We start from the raw sequence: 25,529 nt of genomic DNA on the forward strand, positions 1-25,529 counted from the left end.
TGTACAATTTGAACAGTAGCACAGAAGTGCTTTTTATACAAGGGAAGTAGTCCCCACTTTACCAAGCACCTTACAAAATAACATGAATGTATGTTTAGGCAGCAGTTAAAATCAAAGAGGGGGACATTGGTAGTAGCCAAAGTTGACATAATGCTGGAGATTGCGATTGGTATCAGTCTGATATAAATTGTGGTAGCAGCATATTCCTGAAGTGGTGACATCAATCATCCACATTTCTGCATTCAGTGCACCCTATCAGGTGACCAGCATATTGATTTGATCATAATTCAGTGGTTGGTAATATATATTCCAAGGTGGGGGTTCCATCAGAATCGGCATACACTTAAGTTTCATCTTCCATCAGCCTTGCTATAATTTCCATCGACATCCCACAACTTTTAACACTGAATTACTGTTATAAGGGTACAGTGCAAAACTTCTTGGGCTCCTGACATTATTGTAATAGCTGTCAGCCGACTGGATTGTCGTCGGTGTTTCTGTAGCCAACGGGTAAATAGTTTGTAGCGGACATAATGTTTGTGGCCGCCGGACTCCTTCGGGAAGGTTTGGCGGATAGTATTTATATCCCGTCTGGGATCATTGTAAATCATTCATCTTATCAAGCATAATGTATGTCTGGCATATGCGAATATAATTTTGCTATTCTGTTCCATTGTCTGTATGCGTTGATTTCTTTATTAGTACGGTAAACATTTGGCGCCATTGACCTATGAACCTGGAAGGTGGGAGAAATGAAGATTAATGCCAAATCAGCTTAACAAGGATCGAAATAAGGCCAAGGGAAAAGATGGAATCCGTATTGCACAAGAACATTCAATTCTGGCACAGCAGGCAGAGCGCCGAAGGAGATTCCAGAAGATTACCGACAGAAACAGGAGCGCGGAGGAATTGTTGGAGGAGACTCGACAGCGGGTGGAATTGGTGGAAGAAGCACGGGAGGAGTTTTTGAATTTGTGTTTGCCGAGGGAAGAGAATCTAGACAGAAGAGCATCGACTCGCACGACTCAGAGTGCCGAGGGAGCACGAGTGTAGAGTGACCTCTTTGTCCAGGATACACTTCCGCGGGAGACAACTTTAGAAGATCCTTTTTCTTCACCAAGGTTCGCAGCTATTGAGACCGTCAGTGTTGGAGTGCAGTCTGCCGGTGTGGGAGAGCAGTTCGCCGGTGTTGAAGTGCAGACCGCTGGTGTTGGAGTGCAGTCCGCCAGTGTGGGAGAGCAGACTGTCGGTGTGGGAGTGCAGACCGTCGGTGCGGGAGTGCAAGTCGCCGGTGTGGGAGTGCAAAGCCACGGTTTGGGAGTGAACATCGCTAGTGTTGCAGGACTGAGCAGTGCCTGTTTACAAAAACCAATTGTGATGGCAGGACCAAAAGAAAAACTGCCGAAGTTTGATGGTGATGGTACGGCCGATCCCATCCGACATTGCAAAACATGTAAAACGATCTAGAAAGCAAATGGGATAGTTGATGAAGACGATTGGATGAGGCAATTTCCGGCCACCCTACGGGGCGTAGCAATTGATTGGTTTACTGATACAGATCCACAAAAGCTAAACAGTTGGGATAACATTAAAAAGGAGTTTTTGGCAGAATTTAAACTGTTGCAGGATGATAATGAAATTGTAGCAGAGATCTTCAATACTTAGCAGGGGAAGAACGAAACCATCCGCGTTTACGTCGGGAAATTCAAAGACTTGATAAACAAAATGGAAAGTAAGTTGGCGGACAGATTTAAGAAAAGATGGTTTGTGGAAGGCCTACGCTCGAAGTTGCGGAGGAAAATAAAAATTGTGCCACTGTCGTCATATACGAAAGCTTATAACAGAGCATTGGACCTCGAAAGTGAGCTGAAGACAAAGAAGAAGACGAACACGAGCTCATCTGATTCGGATGACGACGAGCTTGCTGGAGGTGATAGCAGTGATGATGAAGGTAACAGTAAGAAGGTTCGTGCCCTACAGAAGGACATGATCTGCATGATGGAGTTTAAAAACATGTAGAAGGAGCCAAAAGGCAATGACCTGTGGTGCACGGAGTGTAAGACCGACGGTCATACTAAAGGATCGTGTCCAAAGAACCAATTTTTGTGACATTTGTCAGATCATGGGCCATTCGACAAAAGAGTGCCCCTTTAACATGAAAACAAGAGGATCTCCGCAGGTGCTTCTTACACAGGAGGCTACCCTGTCGGGCAGTAGCGGAAATACGAATAGCGCAGGTGCCACATCCGGAGGGTACAAGAATAATATTGGAGGACAAAATAACAACAATGCGAACAATAACAATAATAATGGGAGCCGAAGTCGAACCCAATATGATGCAAATGGACTGAAATGACCCTTACTATAAAGGTCACTAAAAACCCAATACTGTACAGTGGCAATTCGTCAAATAGTTTACAAATGAGCTGAAATAACCCCAACAGGTTATTACTTCTTCCAACACCAAAATCTTTATACTTAGTGATTTGACATTTCGTCAAGCCGATGGTTTAAACTCAGTAGTAATTGATATGGTAATTACTTGTTCCCTGTTACAATCTTTGTAATAAATGCATAACAATGTACTAGTTTACAAATAAGGGTAACAAGAACCTATGCAATACAGGCTGCATTTCTTATGACCCTTCAAGTTTTAAGAGAATGCAGGAAGTTCAGCTTTTATGATAAATCAAGCCAAAATGATATATAAAACATGGTAACATATTGGATAACAGACCAGCCTTCGAGAAGAATGATTCTAAATTAGTCACTTTGGTGCAGCCAGAAAATAACCCATACCTCCAAGTGCAGGAGCAACGTAGAACCAGACAATTAAGGAATGCTGATGCCCCCGATTGATCGCAATGACTGTTTGGGTCCGTGCACAACCTCTCTAACTATGTGATAGAACTGGCCGGATCTGGTTTGAATTCTAAGTTGTCCCAGCTCGATGGCTATGCGATTGTCTTTTGCAAACAACGCCGGAATCGATGTCGTTTGTCTAGCCACTAAATTAATACAAATCACTATTATTTGCAATCCGCAGGATGGCACCCGCCTGACGTCTGGGTCGTATATAGTGTAATCAAATTGTGTGGCTGTTTAATTCCCCTGACCTGATCGGAATCTTGTTTCTTATCCTGTGCAAAATAGAAGCCGCCAACAAGGTGTGAAACCCGCAGTCGAAGATAATGGACTTTGTATCACTGAGACAGTGGTACAATTACTGACGGATTCCCTACTGCTGGAGCGGTAGCCTGGAGTCGCACAAGTCTTAGAGCCGATGCTGGAGGTTATTATACTCCCGTCCTAAACTCACCTTCGATACATACACTCGCAACTTCTCAATTCCTGCGATATTTACTGATCTTCAAACAATGACGGAAATGCATGAAAGAAAGATGCCTGGCTCAGGAGACGCAGATTTGCTTATTTGGGATTAGTTCGTTGTTTTGCAGACACCTCTAGATTAAACCCGCTGACCGTCGAATTGAATGATATAGACCCTGCTTGGATTGGCTTGTAAAATATATAGAATGCTAAAGAAATTGCCTTACTCCTCTTGCCAACTGATCTTGTAAAATAATGACTCCAACTTTGCAAATAGCTCAATCTTCGAATCTTAATTCTCAGAATAATCCTCCAAAATTTTGGCCTTAAGCCACAGATTTTGCCCCTGATGAAATGACTGTAACGTCACCTCCAATCTGCAATAATTCGGGTGATATTTCACACCCTCAAAATTGCGTACCTATTGAGAGTTTTCGTTCTCAATGGCCAGTTGTGACAATGCAGAAACCCTAGGTTCCACAATGCACATGTGATTGAATCACAATCTGATAACAAGAGAGAAATAAACAACTGTTTGATTAGAATGAAGCCCCGGGGTGCCTATTTATTCCTTTCTCTCCACTTTTTCCAGAAACTTCTAGAACATTTTTGATTTTATCTATTAAGTGACTTTATAAAATATTTTTATAATCCAAGTCACTTTATTAAATTAATTAAATATAAAGTTACCTTTTAATATTTATTTATTTGATAACTTTATAAATAATTAACTTAATATCACTCATTTATTTAATTAAAATGATTAATTAGTCGTCCTCATAAAATATTCATTATTTTGGACAACCAAGTTAATCAAATTAATTAAATCAGACTGCCTCCGAAAAATGGGGACATGACAGTCCGCCCTTCCTGAAATTGCTTGTCCCCAAGCAATGGCTGAACCTTAAACCAATCGGTTTGCCTGGATCCCAAATGTAAATCTGTATATCATCCCAATCCTCACCATACTCCCGTAGAGAAATCATCAATATCAACAGCTGAGAAATTGTACTCAATACCCAAACAACTGACAATTCTGATGAAATCATCTGAAAACCAACTGTAGATGTCGATAGAAAAAACCATTCTGTAGAACTCAAGCCAACTGAAACATCGACTCTATCAAAACTCGAGTCCCTGTCTAATTGACACCTACACCCAACTGCACTGTGGATATGACAACAGCCATAGGTACCTGAGTCACTGCCATCAAATCCAATCTCTGATAAACTGTTCCGGGTGTCTCGATGCTGCAGGCTGTGTAACTTGCAACTACCAATTCTATTTTCAAAAGATGGTGCCAATCCATCCCATAATGGATGGTAAGAAACTGGAGCCAATCTACACCTGCGTGAAATCAAATCTTCTATTTCTAGGTCAAAAGAAAAATGATGAGCGTGCCTCACTGTATAATGCTGGTAAGAATCCCCAAACTCTGCTACTGGCTCTCCATCACTGAACTGAGAATCAACAGATGGCTCCAACCTCCGACTTCGAGTGACTGTAGGCTAGATAGGTCCCTGTGCACTCCGCTCAACAAACCCCACCTCGAGACCCCTGTGAGGTAGCATAGTGGAAAGGACCATTATAATCTTCTCAACCAATTTGCAAATAACACTAGTACCTTGGATGAGAACACCTTTTGTCACTTTATGGGAGTCCAAATGAACACATGCACTATCCAGCAAATACTCCATGAATGGTTCAGTGCAGTAAAAATTATACGAGGAAGCATCAACATACTCCCCCGCACACCACAACTGATCCTCCTGTAAGGGTGGCACGACCAACTGTACCACACTGTCGTCTGTCTGAGAAGAATCAATCTGGAGACTCGACCCTACTAGTATCTTGAACTCATTAGGCCCAGCTACTTCCAAAACCTGAACATGTGTGTCAGTCCCAACAACATGCTCCTCAGTAGCAACTGCAGGAGTGTACTCACCACCAACCACCTCAATAGACAAATGAACTTGGTCTGGGGCTGGTTTTGACCGCAAATGCTCCAACTCCACGGTCACCTCCTTAAACTGAAACTGCGACTCCTGTAGATCTCGCTGTGTGTCCTCTAAAGCCTTAGTAGTCGCTATGAGCTCCTGGGAAAGCTCACTCACCTCCTCTTCACGATCCAAAAGTGCCTCATAAGCTGTACTCCCCCACCCAACCAAGTGATTACGGTCGGCTACCAATAGTAAGTAATCCTGCTTCAAAATCCGGACAGCTTCACTCAAGGCATGAATCTCTGCCAAAGAAAAGTAACCACCGCTGGACTCATCTGTCATAGAAGTACCCCAACCAGTAACTGCCAACAACTGACGAGCAGTATCAAAATGCTCACAAGCGATAGCAATGTCTCGCTCACTAACTCTCAACTGGCTAGTCACATGATGGCTCTGGCTAGACTGTCTCCTACAGACCTCTTTTGGTGCTCTGTCTAAAGGAGTATCCTCAAGGTCACTGGTTTCTAGAATATTATCATCCATATCTCGCGAATCATCTCCAAGGTCCATATCAACATCCAGGGTGTCAAAAATTGTAGTACTGCTGTCTAATGCCTCTGTACCCAAAGAAATTGTCAAGGAAGCTAAATCTTCAAAACTGTCTACTGCATCCTCCTGGATGTCATCAAGGCCAATATGATCCTGGGACTCATCTGTACATACTGTCAAATATGAAAAATCTTCAACACCTTCCAGCAAGAATGGTCGTCTGGATATATGAACCAAGCCCAACATCGGTGTATAAAAACTAATACCAACATCGGTCAAGCTGCTGGCACAAGGAAAGACAACACCGGGTATTCTGCTAATCCAGTCCATGATAGCACTCAAACAATCACTGTTACCATAAAGTGCTAAAGATCTCCAGTTAACTGAATCCCAAACGCCGATGAAACATTCTCGAGGCCATAACCGTAAACAAGAAACAGCTGGTAACTCAAGCAAACTCCTTACCTGAGTAATGTGACCAATACCAACTAACTCCACATACCTGTCTGATATTGTCCCTGTATCCTGGATGCAAGATGAACGCGCAACATTATCAGCAACCACATATGATCCGTCTACTGCAGAAAGCTGAGTGCCAGGCATGCAAGATGAAACTAAGCTCAGCTCCATGCCATGCTTATCCCCATGTCTCTCTCAATCCTGTAATGCCAATGGAGTATCTACCAAAGAAGTTTGAGTGTCCTCAAACTCGCGAGAAAGCCTGTCAACTTCCTCCTTCCTCCTCAAGGCATCTGAATAGTCTCTGACAAGTCTAAGAAGATGGTCACGATCTGATAGAAGATGTAAATAACTCAACTTCATCGTTCCCATTCTTTCTCTAATCACCTGTAAGTCAACACAAGAGGACTTTGCCTGAACTCCCTTATGTCTTCTCTGTAACTGAATCAATCGAATGTGATCCTCTAACATGTCCCGCATCTTGTCATGATGAGATAATGAAGTCACAATACTATCTTTGCTCACCTTCAGCTGGCTGGACAAATCATGTGAAGTACTACCAGCTTCTACCTCATGTGACGAAGTATCTAACTGTGCCTAGTACTCTCTGTTAGCAAAATCATAAATGCTCAATATCTGCTCATCTCCACTAGGTATCTCACCATCAACATCCTCATCATTATCTGAACCTACTGCTCTATAGTCATTGCCTGTGGGAACCAAACCATCCTGAGTACCTGAGACATCACCCTTGGGAAACCTGTACACAATTGTCTCAACTTGAGTATCAAGTTGACAGTTACTATCCAATGGTGTAATATCTTTTACCACTTGTGGCTGAACTGAAACCTCTGACTGGTTGCACACTTGTTTCTCGAATTCTTCATTAAGGTTCCTGGTAACATCCCTCACTGAATCAGTCAGTGCTTTGCGAGAAGATCTGCCAGTCGACTTATCGACCTTGACTGGGTCGGACAGCCTGTCTTTTAAATGGTGGTGCTTAACCAACAATTCAGACATGTTATGTCTTATTTTCTGGAGTTCATCCTGAATGTCTGAAAAGCCGTCCTTTCCACAGTTCCGACTCTGGATACTGTGTTTATCAAGTGTCCTCGGAGACTTTGTGCTGTACCTGTCCATTTTGTATAACGTAGAGTGCTGATCACTCATGTAAGTCGGTTCTCACCCCACAGGATGGCAAGCAAACTGCTCTGATACCACTGACATGACCCTTACTATAAAGGTCACTAAAAACCCAATACTGTACTGTGGCAATTCGTCAAATAGTTTGCAAACGAGCTGAAATAACCCCAACAGGTTATTACTTCTTCCAACACCAAAATCTTTATACTTAGTGATTTGAAATTTCGTCAAGCCGATGGTTTAAACTCAGTAGTAATTGATATGGTAATTACTTGTTCCCTGTTACAATCTTTGTAATAAATGCATAACAATGTACTAGTTTACAAATAAGGGTAACAAGAACCTATGCAATACAGGCTGCATTTCTTATGACCCTTCAAGTTTTAAGAGAATGCAGGAAGTTCAGCTTTTATGATAAATCAAGCCAAAATGATATATAAAACATGGTAACATATTGGATAACAGACCAGCCTTCGAGAAGAATGATTCTAAATCAGTCACCTTGGTGCAGCCAGAAAATAACCCATACCTCCAAGTGCAGGAGCAACGTAGAACCAGACAATTAAGGAATGCTGATGCCCCCGATTGATCGCAATGACTGTTTGGGTCCGTGCACAACCTCTCTAACTATGTGATAGAACTGGCCGGATCTGGTTTGAATTCTAAGTTGTCCCAGCTCGATGGCTATGCGATTGTCTTTTGCAGACAACGCCGGAATGGATGTCGTCTGTCTAGCCACTAAATTAATACAAATCACTATTATTTGCAATCCGCAGGATGGCACCCGCCTGACGTCTGGGTCGTATATAGTGTAATCAAATTGTGCGGCTGTTTAATTCCCCCGACCTGATCGGAATCTTGTTTCTTATCCTGTGCAAAATAGAAGCCGCCAACAAGGTGTGAAACCCGCAGTCGAAGACAATGGACTTTGTATCACTGAGACAGTAGTACAATTACTGACGGATTCCCTACTGCTAGAGCGGTAGCCTGGAGTCACACAAGTCTTAGAGCCGATGCTGGAGGTTATTATACTCCCGTCCTAAACTCACCTTTGATACATACACCCGCAACTTCCCAATTCTTGCGATATTTACTGATCTTCAAACAATGATGGAAATGCATGAAAGAAAGATGCCTGGCTCGGGAGACGCATATTTGCTTATTTGGGATTAGTTCGTTGTTTTGCAGACACCTCTAGATTAAACCTGCTGACCGTCGAATTGAATGATATAGACCCTGCTTGGATTGGCTTGTAAAATATATAGAATGCTAAAGAAATCGCCTTACTCCTCTTGCCAACTGATCCTGTAAAATAATGACTCCAACTTTGCAAATAGCTCAATCTTCGAATCTTAATTCTCAGAATAATCCTCCAAAATTTTGGCCTTAAGCCACAGATTTTGCCCCTGATGAAATGACTGTAACGTCACCTCCAATCTGCAATAATTCAGGTGATATTTCACACCCTCAAAATTGCGTACCTATTGAGAGTTTTCGTTCTCAATGGCCAGTTGTGACAATGCAGAAACCCTAGGTTCCACAATGCACATGTGATTGAATCACAATCTGATAACAAGAGAGAAATAAAAAACTGCTTGATTAGAATGAAGCCCCGGGGTGCCTATTTATTCCTTTCTCTCCACTTTTTCCAGAAACTTCTAGAACATTTTTTGATTTTATCTATTGACTTTATAAAATATTTTTATAATCCAAGTCACTATATTAAATTAATTAAATATAAAGTTACCTTTTAATATTTATTTATTTGATAACTTTATAAATAATTAACTTAATATCATTCATTTATTTAATTAAAATGATTAATTAGTCGTCCTCATAAAATATTCATTATTTTGGACAACCAAGTTAATCAAATTAATTAAATCAGACTACCTTCGAAAAATGGGGACATGACATGGACGACCGATCGTTCAATGCCGAGCATGTAATTTTTGGGGTCATTTTGCGCGGGATTGTACAGTGGCAAACACACCGAAATTATTATGCAGATGGTGCGGACCCGGCGACCATGAAGATGCCAAACGCCCGAAGTCTGGAGTGAATCTGACCACCGTCCGGACGGATGAAGAAGAGGTTCTAGCAATTACGCGGAGGCAAGCAAAAGAGTACCCGGATTCGGCGGAAGAAAAGAGGAAATTTGGGGAAGCACTGGCGGAAATTGGGAAGGCATCGTCGGCGGAGACATCTCAGTTGAAGGACATCACCGACACCTTGGCAAGGAACTTCCCGGAACAAAACATTGTACGACAGATCTTACAAATGGAGATACCGGTCAAGATAAGTGACCACCTTCTCACAATGCCCCAGTTACGGACAACCATTCTGAATCATACACCATGTCTGAAAGCAACGGAGGACACAGGAAAGTACAATAGTCCAACGACGGCAACAGACCCAATGCTTCTGGCGCTCACGACGGGAAGGCATTCGGCGGTTGTTGAGATGGGGATTTTGGGAAATGTTCTGATAGACACAATTGTCGACGGAGGGTCCGGCATGAATGTGTTGCCGGAGAATACTTGGAAGAAGTTGGGAAAGTCGACGTGGCCACCTACATTCCAGTTGCTCACAACAGACCAGCACGGGATCAAACCGTTGGGAACCTTAAGGGCGCAACCGGTAACTATTGGAACACAACCATTTTTATTAGACTTCGTGGTCATTCCATTGAAAAGAAAAGGATATGATGCTATTCTGGGACGGACTTGGTTGGTGCAAGCAAAAGTAAAACATGATGGGAAACGAAATACCCTATCAATGGAGCGCGGAGGCAAAAGATTCATAATTGACCTGCACACACAAATGGTAGGTGAGGAGGCAGCATCGTCAGACTCAGAAGGTGAAGGCGACAGTGATGATGAAGGAAATGACGATGAAGGAAAGAGGAGAATGAAACCAGACAAAGGAGTATTGACACTAGAAGGAGGATCGAATGACGACAACCTAGACTCGGTGAATGGCCTTTACCACTGGCAAATAGAAGATTACGAACTCTTTCCGAATTGTAATATGCTAAGTGTCGACGAAGGTGAGAAAAAGGAGGAAAATGAGTGTCCGAAGGAATACAGAGAAGCAGATGACGCAAAGGAGGTTACGGTTGAAGAAGGGAAGGACATACAATACAAACCTAGAAAACAGAAAGATCCCACCATTCGGTACACGATGAACGGACTGCACAGGAAGAAAAGAATGCATCGCACCATAAAATTACTTGAAGGGTGCCGACAGCAAGGAAATAGTTTAGATGCGCGACGACCGCAAACACAGTAGGCAACAGAGGTGACAAAGAATAGACGTAAGGCGTGGCATAACAAACATCTCAAACTCAATAGGTTTCAGCCTGGGCAATTCGTACTCAAGTATGACGATCGAAATGAAATCAAACTGGAAAAGTTTAAGGCTAGATGGGTTGGACCATATCAGATCCGGGAGGTCGGCGACAATCATGTGATAAAGTTGGGGACGTTGGACAGGCAAGATGTACCTCACGTAGTCAACGGATCCTATCGTGCCAGGAAGATGCCGTTGCCATCACCGTCGTAGAATGATCAGATGATTCCCTCGTCGTTGTCGTTGCAAAACGGCGACGCCTCGAGGCAAAATTAATGTGCTGCAAATTTTTTTTTTTTTTAAATTTTAAATTATTTGTATACAAAAAAAGAAAAAAAGAAAATTCAAAAAATTCAAAAAAAAAAGAGAAAAGAAAAAAAAGAAAAAAAAAGTAAGCTGAGTAGGCCGCGGGCAACTCTCCGCAGGAGATGACCCGTGGGCACATGTCTGTGGGTAACTCTCCGCGGGAGATGGCTCGCAGGCACATCTCCGCGGCCAACTCTCTGCTGATAGACTGACCGCGGAAGGCAACCCGCGGAAGTTTTTTCCCGCGGGCTTGTCTCAAACCTCTAGCAGGTAGTCCGCGGGGTCATTTTTCCGCACTGTTGTGTTCCTCTTCTGCGCTATATACCATGTCCGCAGATGTTTTTCATTGTTTTTTCTGTGTTTAAACCACTCTCCCGCGGATGAAAACCAGTCTTCCACCGATGAAAGATTGACTGAGCAACGCATCATCTGATTGTGTCTTTCCCTCCCCCCTGTGATGCTTGCCAAGGCTTCATCAAATTCATCGAGGAGTGGAATTGTTACATTGTCGATAAAACCGCTGCATAATATTTTCGACGAGGATTTTGGAAGCCTTGGAATGAACCTCGCATACTTTGTGGCCTTGTGATAATCCTTAGCAGCAGTGAGATCCGTTCTGCATGATCGATTCAAGGTAACGGCGGAGTCAGATCTGAACCGCTTGGTGTTCTTTGGATTGCTACCATCACCATATGAGCTTCCGCCGAGTTCAATGATAGGTTCCCGGCATCTTCTTCTTCATACGATTGCTTCCTTTTATAACTGTCAGTCGACGGATACAAACCAATACTTAAACTTTCCTCTGTAGTAACTGTAGTCGAACCCATGCAGCGGGATTGCCAAGTCTCCATCAGCATCAACCGTTTCTGATGTTCGAAGTGCCAGGTGTGAGTAAGGTGTGTACACTGGAAAATTTCAGTTGGAGGCGTCGGAGGATTGGAATATAGGAGGAGGAAAGAGGTGTGTGTAAGCCTGGAAGTCGCATGAGAAGATAGATGGAAGCAGTCATAAGTGGAGCTAAAAAAAAAGAAAAAAAAAAGACGACGACAAATTTAAATTGTTCAAAATGAGTAACAGATGATGCCAAAGGGAAGGGGAAGCATCAATGGTTGCCAGAAAGAGTGTGGAATCGGCAGAAAATGTCAAAAATAGTCTATTCCGTGCATTTTTGTGTGGGTTTCAGAGTGCTAATTTGGTCTTGGCGGCGAGGGGTGCTGCCCCTCAACCCCGCCCTGTACTACGAGCGCCTAGGGCACTGCCCCAGGACCCTACGGGGGCGCTGCCCCTCGACTCCGCCGGGGGCGTTGCCCCCTGGACCCCCAGTCGTTGCAGATATCAGTTGTGAAGTGTGACCAGTTGAGAAGACTTGAAGTTGTTGCAGGCATGGAGGGTATGTTTACCAGAGGCACTGGGAGTAGGTGTTGGCCGAGAGGCTGTCTTGGTGGATGCATAGAGAGCTCGGGAGGATTGGGTCATCTAGAAGGCAGTACAGTGACACTTAGCTCAGTGGACCCAGTGTTGGAAGTAGAGAAAGCAGCACGGGTGGCTATCAAGGTCAACTTGAGGAGACAATATTGTGTTAGCAGAGGCTACAGATGTAACCGGATGAATGTGGAAGTGATGTGACAGAAGCAGATTTTTTGTTGTAGTCACTCTGATAATGTATTTTGTTTGTTTGTCGTCCAGAGACGACTTTTCTTTTTGGGGGGGATGGTGTCAGCCGACTGGATTGTCGTCGGTGTTTCTGTAGCCGACGGGTAAATAGTTTGTAGTGGACATAATGTTTGTGGCCGACGGACTCCTTCGGGAAGGTTCGGTGGATAGTATTTATATCTCGTCTGAGATCATTGTAAATCATTCATCTTATCAAGCATAATGTATGTCTGGCATATGCGAATATAATTCTGCTATTCTGTTCCATTGTCTGTATGCGTTGATTTCTTTATTAGTATGGTAAACAATAGCAATTAGATTTGTATGCGCATTAATTGGAATTGCTGTTGCTGGTCTATCACTGTATCTTTTGCTTTTGTATGCTTTGGGATATTTAAGACACATTTCCAACATGATTTGAGGCATAACTATTTTTGGAATGCTTCAAGGACAGGGGGACACCTAGGGGACATCTTTGATCCATCCCCAATTATTGACAAAACACAGGGAATGTACTTGAAACTTGGAGACGTCCTAGGAAACAAAAGGGTCATCCCTAGGATGAGCAAGATGTTGTCTATATGTCCCCTAATTGTCTCAGGGATGATTGGCTGTTGCCATAAAAAAACCTATATCAATAGCTCTCACACACCAGCTCAACCTAAATGAGAAGGAAATAAAATGAAACTTGCAGCCTTTGGGCATTTTGTTGTAACTTGTAGGCTATTTTAAAAAATCACATGCATATTGACAATGAATTATTAAAACGGTTAAGTTTTGACATTTGCTAATTCTTTCACTCTTATGTGAACTCTAAATTTAACATAAAATACAATATGAAATAACAAAATTTAGAATCCCATAAAATAATGTTAAGAAAACTAATATTTTAAACACAAACTCAATTACTTTAGAGTGGAGTTCTTAACTAGAACTTCATATGTGGTGGTTCAACAAAAAGTCTATCCATAAATATTTTGAGATGTTGACAAAGGGAACCTACATATAGTAGACTCTTTGTTGTAAAGATAAAAAGTCCTTCAAGGTTCACTTTCATTTAGTCAAGGATAGTAGTATTAGCTGTTCAAGTAAATATCAATTTCTCTACTCACAAGGAACATAAATAATCAACGTCACTAGATTTATGGCCTAAATTTGCAATCTTAATTTGTTTTGTTTCTTTCTATGCATTTGTATCTTCATAATTTATGCATTCCATTTCATACTAAAATAGAAATAGAAAGATTGCATAACTCTAAGTTGTAAATCCTTTTTTAAGTCTAATTATTCAAATACATTCTGTAATATCCTGGTCCGGATATTTACTAGTTTCTCTATGAACATTATAATCAGCAATAAAACTTGGCAAGTAGTTTCCAACAAGGTTGTTAACTAGTAAAAATTTCAAATAGAAATTTTATCAACTTATCTTAGATACATTCAAAAGTTGGATATGAGCAAAATGGAAGACAATGCTATAATACGACCAACAATTTTCCATATGAATAAACCCTGTTATTCCACAATAACATCCAATATGTCGAACATATAACTTGAACTACAAACCAAAAAGGTAAAAGGCGCAACTCTTAGACTCCCCCTAAATACGTTATTGCATTGTACATCAGCAATACAATAACCAACAACTACTAGTTAACTCATAAGACGTTATTGTACTATACAACAACAATACAATAACTAGCAACTATAAAATCCAATCTTAAACACAGTTCTACAGCCAGATTGGAAAACTAAAGAGAAGAACCTGTAAGCGCAACTGAGACACCTGAAATGATATCTCCCTTGACAATGGGTTTTCGTCCACTGCTTGCTCGCACGAGGGGCTACGTCCTCAAATTGGCTGAAAGATGAAGCTTTTTAAAAACTCTCACAAGAGAGAATTGGAAAGTTTGAATAGTAAATCAAGCCTACCCCAAAAGAAAAGGGTCTCTTCTCCTTTTATTCTCGCAGTTGTGACTCTTCGACTTCCTTTCTGGCCTTTCGTCTTATCTTTCCTTATCATCTTTTGCCAACTTGGAATATTAATTTGACCTTTAATAAATAAAGTCTTAGCTCTCATAGTCAATTTTAACATTATAAAGATGTCCCCTTTAATATTTCTAATGTCCCCAAAAAGGGACATTACAAATCTCCCCTCGAGATTGCTTGCCCTCAAGCAATTAGTACCAAGATCCCATATGAATCTACAGTTTGTCCTGAAGCCAAAATTGAAAACAATCCTGACCGAATTGTGAAGCAAGGTGCCACTTTGCAAACCACCCATCAATCGGATCCCTGGATCCCATATTACTCTATGAAGAAACGTTGCACCTGTAAACTGTACAACTCTGATCATCACCACATCCAATCTCAAACTGAGAGGAACTATTGTAAAATCCTCGTTTAACCATAGATACATACTGTGAACACCTGGATCCCAAATCACACCACGTGCATGATCAGTCAGAACAACCTGCCATGTACTACTAACATATATAGGAAGATCCTCAACCCAGTTGAGATCACTAGCACCACTGGGATCACATGCCTGTGGAAATTCAACCATTTGCCAACCAACTCCTGGAAACCTTACTAACCACAGGGAAGTTCCTCCTGGATCCCGCAAACAAAAGGGCCATCCACCTTCCCAACTATCTACAATATCCTGCTTTTTAGTGCCCATAATGGGTGGTGTGTCCAAGCTGATCAATTGGCACAATGCTGCCCTGCTAACTGAATTCTCTCTCGCTGTACTGCTCACCATATCTCTATCCAAGGCTGATTTGCAATCAGTGTTATGTCCCTCTCTCAAGGCAGCAACCTCTTGGTTGCAACAAGTATCAATCTGAGGCTCCCCACTATCATCAAACTCGACTAGCGGATTCTCCATTATCCGATCAATACCCATCTCAAAAAGTAAATTACTATGCTTCACCCAATCAACACTATGCATGCTAGAAGTAATAACATCATCGTAGGCTTCAATTTTCTTGTTCATTTGATTTGCATGTAAAGGCAAAACTGCTGCAATGTCATCTTTCCCATGCAAAAACTCATCATTTGAAGATTCTAAGTTGCTCTTACTTTGAATAGGACCAACCTCATCGAATTGTTTGTCAAGAATAATCTCTGAATCACTAGATAAGCTGCTAGAATAACCCTTACCATTAATTAAAGTGGGTTCTCGCTTATGTTTTTCATCATGTTTAGGCTAAACTATGTATTTCCCAATTCCCTCAATGTTGATCTGCACTTCTTGAGTTGTCTCTTCTTCCTTGTTCTTGTCCCAAATGTGATCAAGAGACCAAATATGCTTACGAGTGAAACATAACTGCTCTTTTGCAAGAAGATCTCGACTCAAACTTCTTTTTTGCCAAATCATTCTTGTTTTGTAGCTTTGGATGAAAATCCATGTAATCAATGAAGGGTAACTCTTTTTGAATCTTTGAAGGAAGTTTGTTATACTCATCAAACATATCAAGCACTTCTGCCCTTACATCAAGTTGTGAGTCTCGAACTAACTGTTGCTGTAGTTTCATAGTATCTGTATGCCTATCACCAATAGTAGCCGATGAGTCCCTATCTCTGGCATATGAAATATAACTAGAAGTTAGCTCATTTGTAGACGTGACTACTCCCTGTGCAGATATAGCTGGTTGATGATTATTTACTGTGTCATTTTGTTGTGACCTTATATTAGTTACTGAAGTGACAGCTGGCAGACCTTGCAAGGGATCATAAATGTTTTCAATATTCAATGCTGATGAAGTTTTTGGAAACACATGATGATGTGTTGTGGTTTTAACAACTGGCAATTGTGATTGATGCTTTTTATCTAAAAGAGTATGCAATGCAGGAATTTTTCTATGAGGAACAGACTTGCTAACATCTGCAATGGAATGTAAATATGGAACCCTCCCCAAAAGGAAACCAATTCCATGCTTACATAGCTTTTTCCCTTCATCTCCTTCCCTGCCAGACAAGACTGGATTCAATGTCATCTCTGGCACAAAAAAAGAAAACAAACCTTGAGAAGTTTTTGCTTGAGATTCTGAAACCTTGTATTCTGTTCCACTCACAGTGTTCTCTTCATATGAAACTTCCTTGCCAATATTCCTTACCTTGTCAAGCTCCTGAGAGAAATCAGCCTCAATCTCTGACATTCCAGAGGCTCGATCAATTGACTCTGAATCTTCCTTAAATGTACTTGATGGCACCAAAGATTCAGGTCCTTGCTGTGATTGGACCATCGTACGAGAGGAATTTTCTGAAGGAAGAGTAGAATGAATGCTCGTTTTCATGCCAGACTGAAGGATGCTGCTGGAAGCAATCGTAGCCACTGCATTTGTAGAACAAAAACCAGTCTTTCCCAGATGTGAATCTTTTACACCTTCAAACAACTGTACCCCTGGAGATGAAGTTGAAACTGATGTTGGTGGATTTGAAGTTGTAATGCTTGGACTGAAAAGTCATCCAGAGGACTGCTTGGATCCAAATGGCACAGTACCAAAACCTGATTTTGGCATATTTCCCACTGAAGTTTTTGAAGAAACTTTTCCTGCAACATCTTTATTTGAAAATCCAATCAGATCTGCTTTACTAGAAACAGTTTGATTGTTCAATTTAGTCATGTTTGCAAAGGCAGACCCAAACTCATTTGCTTGAATAGAAATAGACTCAACTGTATGAAAACTATCTCCTTGAGAAACAGTTTTTGTGGGAATACTTGAACTAGAACTTGAAATTGAGCTAGATTCAGCAAGAAACATTTGATTATTTGAATAGTTCAACTATGGATCCACAGCATTAGCATGTTCCCTTGTTACTGGCATCTTAGAATCAAAACTTGAAAGAATGGGCTCTTCAGACTTCTTCTCTTCCCTCAATTTAGCCACCAATGCATTAACCATGGGAATGGCAACAGGTGTGAACATCTCCGCCACGACTGTGTCAATACATTGTTGAAGTCCTTTTAAAGCCGCACTCTCAGCACATGACATAGCTGTTGTCATTTCTTCACAACAAGCTGCATGAGCACTAGGAAATAACATTGTTAAACTGTAAGCGCTTAAGGTTTAAATCCAATACTCTTAACCATCAATTCTTTAGATACCCCAAAGATTTCCCAATCTCCAGATGCCCTCAGACTATACTGGATGACGGCCAAGGCTTGTACAGAAATACACTTTCTGCCGGTGACTCTTATGTTCGGCTATGTGTAACGCCTTTCTCTCTCGATAGAATCTTCAAGACTTATTCCCTACAATGAGCAATTTATCATTCACGATGACTTCAGTTACAATTTCTGCATTTATAATTATCATTCCGTTAATCTGCAAACGGCTCAGCAAAATGCACAAGAGAACCAAAAATTCTCGTCTGCTTCCGCAACGTATACTGACGGCTTCTCGATTCTCCCTTCCCAGTCGACAGTCGGAAGCTTCCAAAATAATAACCAGAGTAATTTCCTTATGGTGGGTGTCTTATGCAGAAAGTGCCCCGTTGCGATTCACAACCTCCAGCGGTCGTGCGTTGAAGACCAACTTCCAGATCCCCAAGCGGACAGTTGTCACTTTTTCTCTATCGCAAACTATTTTATGGCCTCGCTGAATGTGCGTGAGTGCCACCAAGAGTAGGAAGGTGAACTGCGTGTAACGGCTGTCCAGCTACCCCGCATACCAGCATTAGATCAATTATTCGCCTAACCTGAAATGGAGATTAATGCTCAAATCCTACAACGCTCTATTTGTGTCCTCCCACAATAACGGCGATATTCAAGGGAATGACTCGGCTTTGACTTCCAAATCCTCGGGCTAACACCATGACTTTATTAACGTTTTTGCCAAGAGTCATTGTCGATTAAATCCGGCATAAATGGGCTCTCTATCATCTTCAACCCGATATTCAACAGGATGTGTTTCCCCATAGGAAAATCATATACGTTATGCACATATGCCTTTGTCTTTTGCTGGAACTAATCCATCCTGTATGCTGCTCGATTGATTGGCAGATTACAGTTTGACTGGAGTGTTATTCATTTCATTGGCTTCATTGCTGTAGGTGTAGCTATATGGACAAGACTTAAATTTTAACACAATCTATATATTCTTTATAATAATCTTCCTCTAATTCCACTCAAAATGAGCATCAATTCAGTAACAATTGAAAGATAATTCATTTCTGCATCACTTTCAATTTTGTGACTTCATGCTTAAAGATATTAAAGACTTCAGTTTCAAATTTCTTTTATTTTTGTCCTGCACAGACTTTGGTTTCTCTGTACAGTAATCTGCATTACCCCTTTTTGCTCACTTTTTTAACATATATAAATAGGTGCCGTAACTATTGCATTGTCATTAAAACAGATCAAATCTTCATATTGGGTAAAAATTTGATGATGATGCTTATTGGATGAAGCCTAAGAATGGTATATTTGTCCTTAGACAATACTGCTCTTTTACACAAATGATACCTCATCAAGTTTTCTGTCACATAAGTGACATAAATTCCCAAAACACAGTTTGGATTATGTGTTTAGTAAAAGTTCCAAAAAGATTCTCAGCTCTGAGGGAGAGCTCAAATAAAATCTTTATAAAATTTGTCTCTGTTATAAATCCACAGGCTGGCAGGAAGACCAGCTCTGATACCACTTTAATATCCTGGTCTGGATATTTACTAGTTTCTCTATGAACAATATAATCAGTAATAAAACTTGGCAAGTAGTTTCTAGCAAGGTCGTTAACCAGTAGAAATTTCAAATAGAAATTTTATCAACTTATCTCAGATACAATATTCAAAATTTGGATATAAGCAAAATGGAAGACAATGCTATAATACGACCAGCAATTTTCCATATGAATAAAACCCGTTATTCCACAGTAACATCCAATATGTCAAACATATAACTTGAACTACAAACCAAAAAGGTAAAACCCGCAACTCTTAGACTCCCCCTAAATACATTATTGCATTTACATCAGCAATACAATAACCAGCAACTATTAGTTAACTCATAAGACGTTATTGTACTATACAACAGCAATACAATAACCAACAACTATAAAATCCAATCTTAAACACAGTTCTACAGTCAGATTGGAAAACTAAAGAGAAGAACTTGTAAGCGCAACCAAGACACCTGAAATGATATCTCCCCTAACAATGGGTTTTCGTCCATTGCTTGCCTGCACGAGGGGCTACGTCCTCACACTGGCTTAAAGCTGAAGCTTTGTGAAAACTCTCACAAGAGAGAACTGGAAAATCTGAATAGTAAATCAAGCATACCCCAAAAGAAAAGGGTCTCTTCTCCTTTTATTCTCATAGTTGTGACTCTTCGACTTCCTTCCTGGCCTTCCGTCTTATCTTTCCTTGTCATCTTTTTCCAACTTGGAATATTAATAAATAAAGTCTTAGCTCTCATAGTCAATTTTAACATTATAAAGATGTCCCCTTTAATATTTCTAATGTCCCCAAAAAGGGACATTACACATTCCCAGAGTCTAATTATTCAAATACATTTGCGGATCAGGGATCCAATTAGTCCAATATATCATGTATCAAGGATCTATAAAGTATATGATGAATGCTTTATTAATGGTATCATATGAATATTCAAAACCTCCCATATTTTTAAAGAAAACTAACTTTCAATAGTCCTCACAACCTAACTCACCCCAAATGAGAAGGAAATAAAATGAAATCTGCAACCTTTGAGCATTTTATTGTAACTTGTATCTATCTTTTTGAAGTCACATGTCTATTGACGATGGGTTGTGAAAACAATTTAGTTTTGACATTTGCAAACTTGTTTCTCTCATATGAACTCTAAATACAGCACAAATGTTACGTATCAAGGATGCATAAAGTATATGATGAATGCTTTATCAATGTTATCATACTAATATTTGAAATTTCCCCTACTTTCTATGTTGTCACCCACTTCGTTGTTCTTCACTATCCCCAAAAATAGCCCCAAAGAGGGCTGTCTCCAAAACTTGTACCCTTGTTGCTTTCCATCTGTCTCGGAAATGTGGGGTAGCATAAGTTTATAAGAACCATTTCTTATATGCAATGTCTAAAATTAAATATCCTATTTCTCATCAAATTGTTGCTACCTTTGTGGTTTTTGTTTCTTGTTTCTAGTAACATAAGTGCAGGCAACTGAAGGAACCCTTTGTGCAAAATTTAAATTTTGTATATATTGAAACTCTGAACTCTTTTTTGGTTTATTAAGTGCATTGATATCTAATTTCTATATATGAAGGAAATGAGTAATATAAATTCAGTAATATGCACGTCTTTAAAGCATATTTTAAAAACTCATGTATTATTTAACGTTCGATAAATCGCCTAGTGTGAATTTTTAAACGATGTGTAAAATGATGAAGGAAACAAACTATACCTCTATGCCTCTAGTTAATGACACACAAGAGGAATATTTGGCAATTAGCAGCAAACTGGAACACCTCATTGTGAATGGACGGGCTATGAAAGTATTCGGAATAGTTGTTTTTGAAGCCTATATTCAGAATCACCATTATTCGACCTATCATAAAGGAGATGAAGTCTTTTTAATCCAACAAATTATTGATCCATCCTTCCTATGACCTTGATTGATGAACTTTAGGCTCATTAATATGTTAATGAGGATGATGGAATCCAAATTTGGGTTCTCCTCTGATTCACTCATCTTATGCATTATGTTTACTGCTTAATTGCTACACTAGCAGTTGTGACAATTAACAAAGAAAAGACAATATATACTAGATTGACTATGCCTGAATGACACAATAAAATTGTAAATTCTTATTCGAGGGTAGGACTTGATCACATAACGTTTCTAATTCTCTGTTTGGTTGTATCTTTCTCTTTTAGTAGTGTTTTTTGCTGATCATTTTCTTACTCTGTTATGTCTTTGGGAGTTGCTTTCGTAGTTGTTTTCTGTAATATATCTTTACATTTAGCTTCATTGAATTGATAGGGTCTGCTGTGTCCGTGAATACAAATTCTTTGTACTTTGTTAAATGATGCTTTTAACTTTGAATGGATTTATTTCTGGATCTCAAAATTTTTGTGTACAGTCAAAAAAGTTTGGTCATAAATGGTGTGGAAAAATTAGTGGTCAACTTATAATATACAAGCACACACTTTCATAAAGAGAAGATTTTGCTCACCTTAAAAGCTCTAATTTTAAAGAATTGTATGATGCTGCGAAATGCTTTTTGCTTATATTTCTAGGTGATTAGGTTTTCAAAACCTCAAGATAACATTTATCTTAATGTCATTGAACAACACGAGACTGTTGCTTTGATGTTAATGTTTATAAACAGCAAAACATAGCTATGTGATTGGATGATATTGAGTTAAAGGATATGAAAAATACAGTGTATCAAAAGTTATTCCGAAACAGTTCATTGATTTTATGTTGAAAGTGGAGACTATATAAAAATGAGAAATTGAACATAAAATGATGTATACAGGTTTCCCTGAAAGCTGAAAGAAAAGGTATTGTACAAGATATATCTGCAATGACATTGATGTGAAGAGTAAGTATTCACGTGCTTTAGATTTCACCTATTTCTAAGCCTCTGTGAGCTTCAAAATGCTGGTATTGAGCAATATGAGATTGTTTCATTCATTAGACTGAATGAGAAGAAAACCATTGTGCTAATGTCTGTACACAGAAAATATAGTTAAGTAATTGGATGATATCAATATCAAAAAATAATGCCCAAAAATTCATCACACTTCTAGAAAATTGTAACAATATAAAAGTAAAATACATCAAAAGCTAGTCAAAAATAGTGCACATAGGTGTAAGTTGTATAAATAATGAAAAAATCAACATAAAAATGAAAGTATCCAAATCAGTAGAAAATCTGAAGGCTAAGGCACCATAGAAGATATCTTTGTGATGGCGTTCATGTAAAGCGCAATAAGCATGAAGTGCTGTGGATGTTTTTCTGTCTAAGCAGGGTGCTTTGAATTTTGAACTTTAGATTTTTCTCGGCCTTTCTGGACTTATTATTCTGCAATCGATTATTTGAGACATAGTTTGCAGACTAATACTCAGAGGGTTCTCAGGAAGCGTAAAATATTCAACTTGGTAAAAACTTGGCAAATAATTGACAAAAACTTGGCAACCTAGAAAGTACTAAAAATTAAAATTTTCTTATTCTTGAAGCATTTTTTTTTTGTAAAAACTCGTTTACAAAATGTATTAACTTAAAAACTGACACCTTGAAAGAGAAATGCACGGTTTTATAGCAAAACAACATATGAAAAATGTATTTTAACCATTGTTTTACCCGTGTCGACATTTTTGCCCACATTATTTTTTGTCTATAAAAACGCAAGAGTTAAACTAGTGAAAACTTGCCCAGCTAAAGAAAATAGAGTTCTTGGCAACATGGAGAGTACTCAGAGTTTGCAAACTATGATTTGATATAGCATTCAGTTTAAATGGTTTTGTTATCATGTTGTATGGCTATGCTGATGAAAGCTTCAAATTGGATAACCTTGAATGTAGATGTACCTCCTATGGTTTAGGATTTTTTTCAATCTTTTATGTTGTTAGGATTTGAGGACGCCCTGCAAATAATGTGCAAGAGCTGGTTAAAGATAAAGGATTGCAAGAGATACACTGAAAATTAAGGGGTTTTTTAGAATAATTTTGTAAGTTTGCATTTTCAGAAAATTTAGTCATAAGTGATTTATCAAGAAGAAAAGAACATGTTTTCAAATATATGTTATTGTTTTGTGATCATTTGTGATAACAATTTAAAAACTAACAACCAGGGCAATTACGTGGTTGCCTTAAAGTTAAATCTCTTTGATCACCATCAATATCTCCCCGAATAATATTGGGTAGTGAGTGATGAAACACAGAACACTGTTATAGTTAATATAGTAGAATACCTGACAAAGGGACCCTGACCAAAAGAATTTGATACTGTCATGGTCTATTATAAATGTTGCCTTATATCTGGATGATCTTTGTTGATGTAATAATTAAGTTGTGAAATTCAATTTGAAAACACGCAGCTTTCGCATCGTAAAGTAAGATGACAACATAGGAGAGTATATACTATGACTAATACATTTCAATACTGGATTAACTTCAACTCAAAGTGTGACATATCTTCCTTTGCACCAACCTCAGGAAGATCAACATTATTTAAGGAAGAAGCAAAGGATATGTTTAGCCGTCATTTGCTAACCTAAGGAAGAAGCAAGAATAAATATGTTATATGAATGCCCCTAAATTATTAAAATAAGCCAATGGAACTCAGTCCTGTGAGATTTAATCAGGGAAAAGGAACCACTATTTAGAGGAGAAAGCTGTGTGCTTTTTGATCTTATCTGTAACTGAGAAAGTATTCCATCTCTTGTTTCTTCTCTTTTATAGCTGGACCTCATGCTCCTTAGTCTTGAAAGAATTGGTTTAAATGACAACTTCTATGAAGTCATAATATCCACTGAGGTTAAAATGATTAGATGATTCTAGCTGGTTTACAAATGTTTTTTTTGGTCTACATGAGTGCCAAATACATGGGCACATAATAGTATAACACCTACCTTGCAATTGCCTCTTTTTTCACTTATCAAATTTTTATATTCTGGAATATTAGTTCTCTGAAATAGTTTCAAATGTTTATTTGATTATAAAAACACTGAACTTTTAAGGTTTAGCAAGTCAAAGTTGATAATGCCAGTATAATGATTTATGTTTATAATCATCTCTAAAATATTGAAATGTACTGTAATGTTTTGTTCTGGTTCTTAACTATTTTTGTTTTGGAGACTTTTAATTTCAAGCATATTTGGTATTTTGCTTCTTGAAAGGCATGATTGAAATTATTCATTTCTATAATCTTTGGTAATTGAGAAAAGTATCATTTGGATCTCTTTTCTTTTCTTGTGGATGGGGTAATGGGAAGAAAGGGCTAGTGCAAAGGTGATGCTATGCTCTTTTAGTTGTCAAAGAAAAGTTATCAAGTGCTGAGTAAATTCTTTCAGGAATTTGAGAGAGATGTTCAAGATTGATGCTGCTGACTATATGATGTCCATCTGTGGAAGTGCTGCATTAAGAGAGCTCTCTTCGCCAGGAAAGAGTGGAAGTGTCTTTTACCTTTCTCAGGATGATAGGTTCATGATTAAGACATTACGAAAATCTGAAGTGCAGGTTTTTATTTTATTCTTATGTCTCATTAACAGTTCATTATGCCTAGGTATTTATTTTAAACAAAAATAAAGATTTCAAGTTAGGAATTTCCAATGTACCACTTTGTTATATTATGTTTTCTTGAAATATAATCAGTTTCTAATACCTTTGTTAGGTTCATTATGGTACCACTTAGATTAAATAAACATAAAATAGGTTTTTCAAAATCCAATTTAACTTTTGAACTTCAAAAATTATACAAACATATTGTAATACACTAGTACATGCTTGACATCTATTTAAATATGTGTATGTATGTGATAACATTTGTAATTTTTCTAAATCACAATGATGAGCCAAATCTCAATATAGTTTCTGCTCCCCTGGGGCTTATGAAAGTTACCAATCAAGCTAGGAGACCCCCGAGACATAGAAGTTGATTGCTGTTTTCACAAAATGGAAATTGGATTCAAAATTTGTTCCTTGGCAGACATAGGCTGTCTTCAGACTCCAAAATGGCAAAGTAGCGCCCAGATAAATCCTACTTTGGAACATCAAAACTGATCTTCACCCCAAGATCTGCATATCATTGCTGCAAAGAATTGAGAAATGTCTTCCAACTGCTGCACCTCCCT

At 39.2% G+C, this 25,529-nt stretch overlaps 1 protein-coding gene across 8 annotated transcripts in view; it reads left to right on the plus strand.

The window, feature by feature from the left end:
* Positions 1-25,529, plus strand: part of PIP5K9 (phosphatidyl inositol monophosphate 5 kinase) — a 217,899-nt gene that overhangs the window by 84,702 nt on the left and 107,668 nt on the right. For all 8 annotated transcript variants that reach the window (XM_089811487.1, XM_089811488.1, XM_089811489.1 and 5 more), the window contains one exon: positions 24,750-24,915. In XM_089811487.1, the coding sequence (XP_089667613.1) occupies positions 24,750-24,915 (166 nt within the window). The remainder of the gene's footprint in view (positions 1-24,749; positions 24,916-25,529) is intronic.

Source organism: Cupressus sempervirens, chromosome 11 (assembly GCF_028749045.1).
Source record: "Cupressus sempervirens isolate cs-2001-9-10 chromosome 11, ASM2874904v1, whole genome shotgun sequence".
NCBI classification, from domain to species: domain Eukaryota; kingdom Viridiplantae; phylum Streptophyta; class Pinopsida; order Cupressales; family Cupressaceae; genus Cupressus; species Cupressus sempervirens.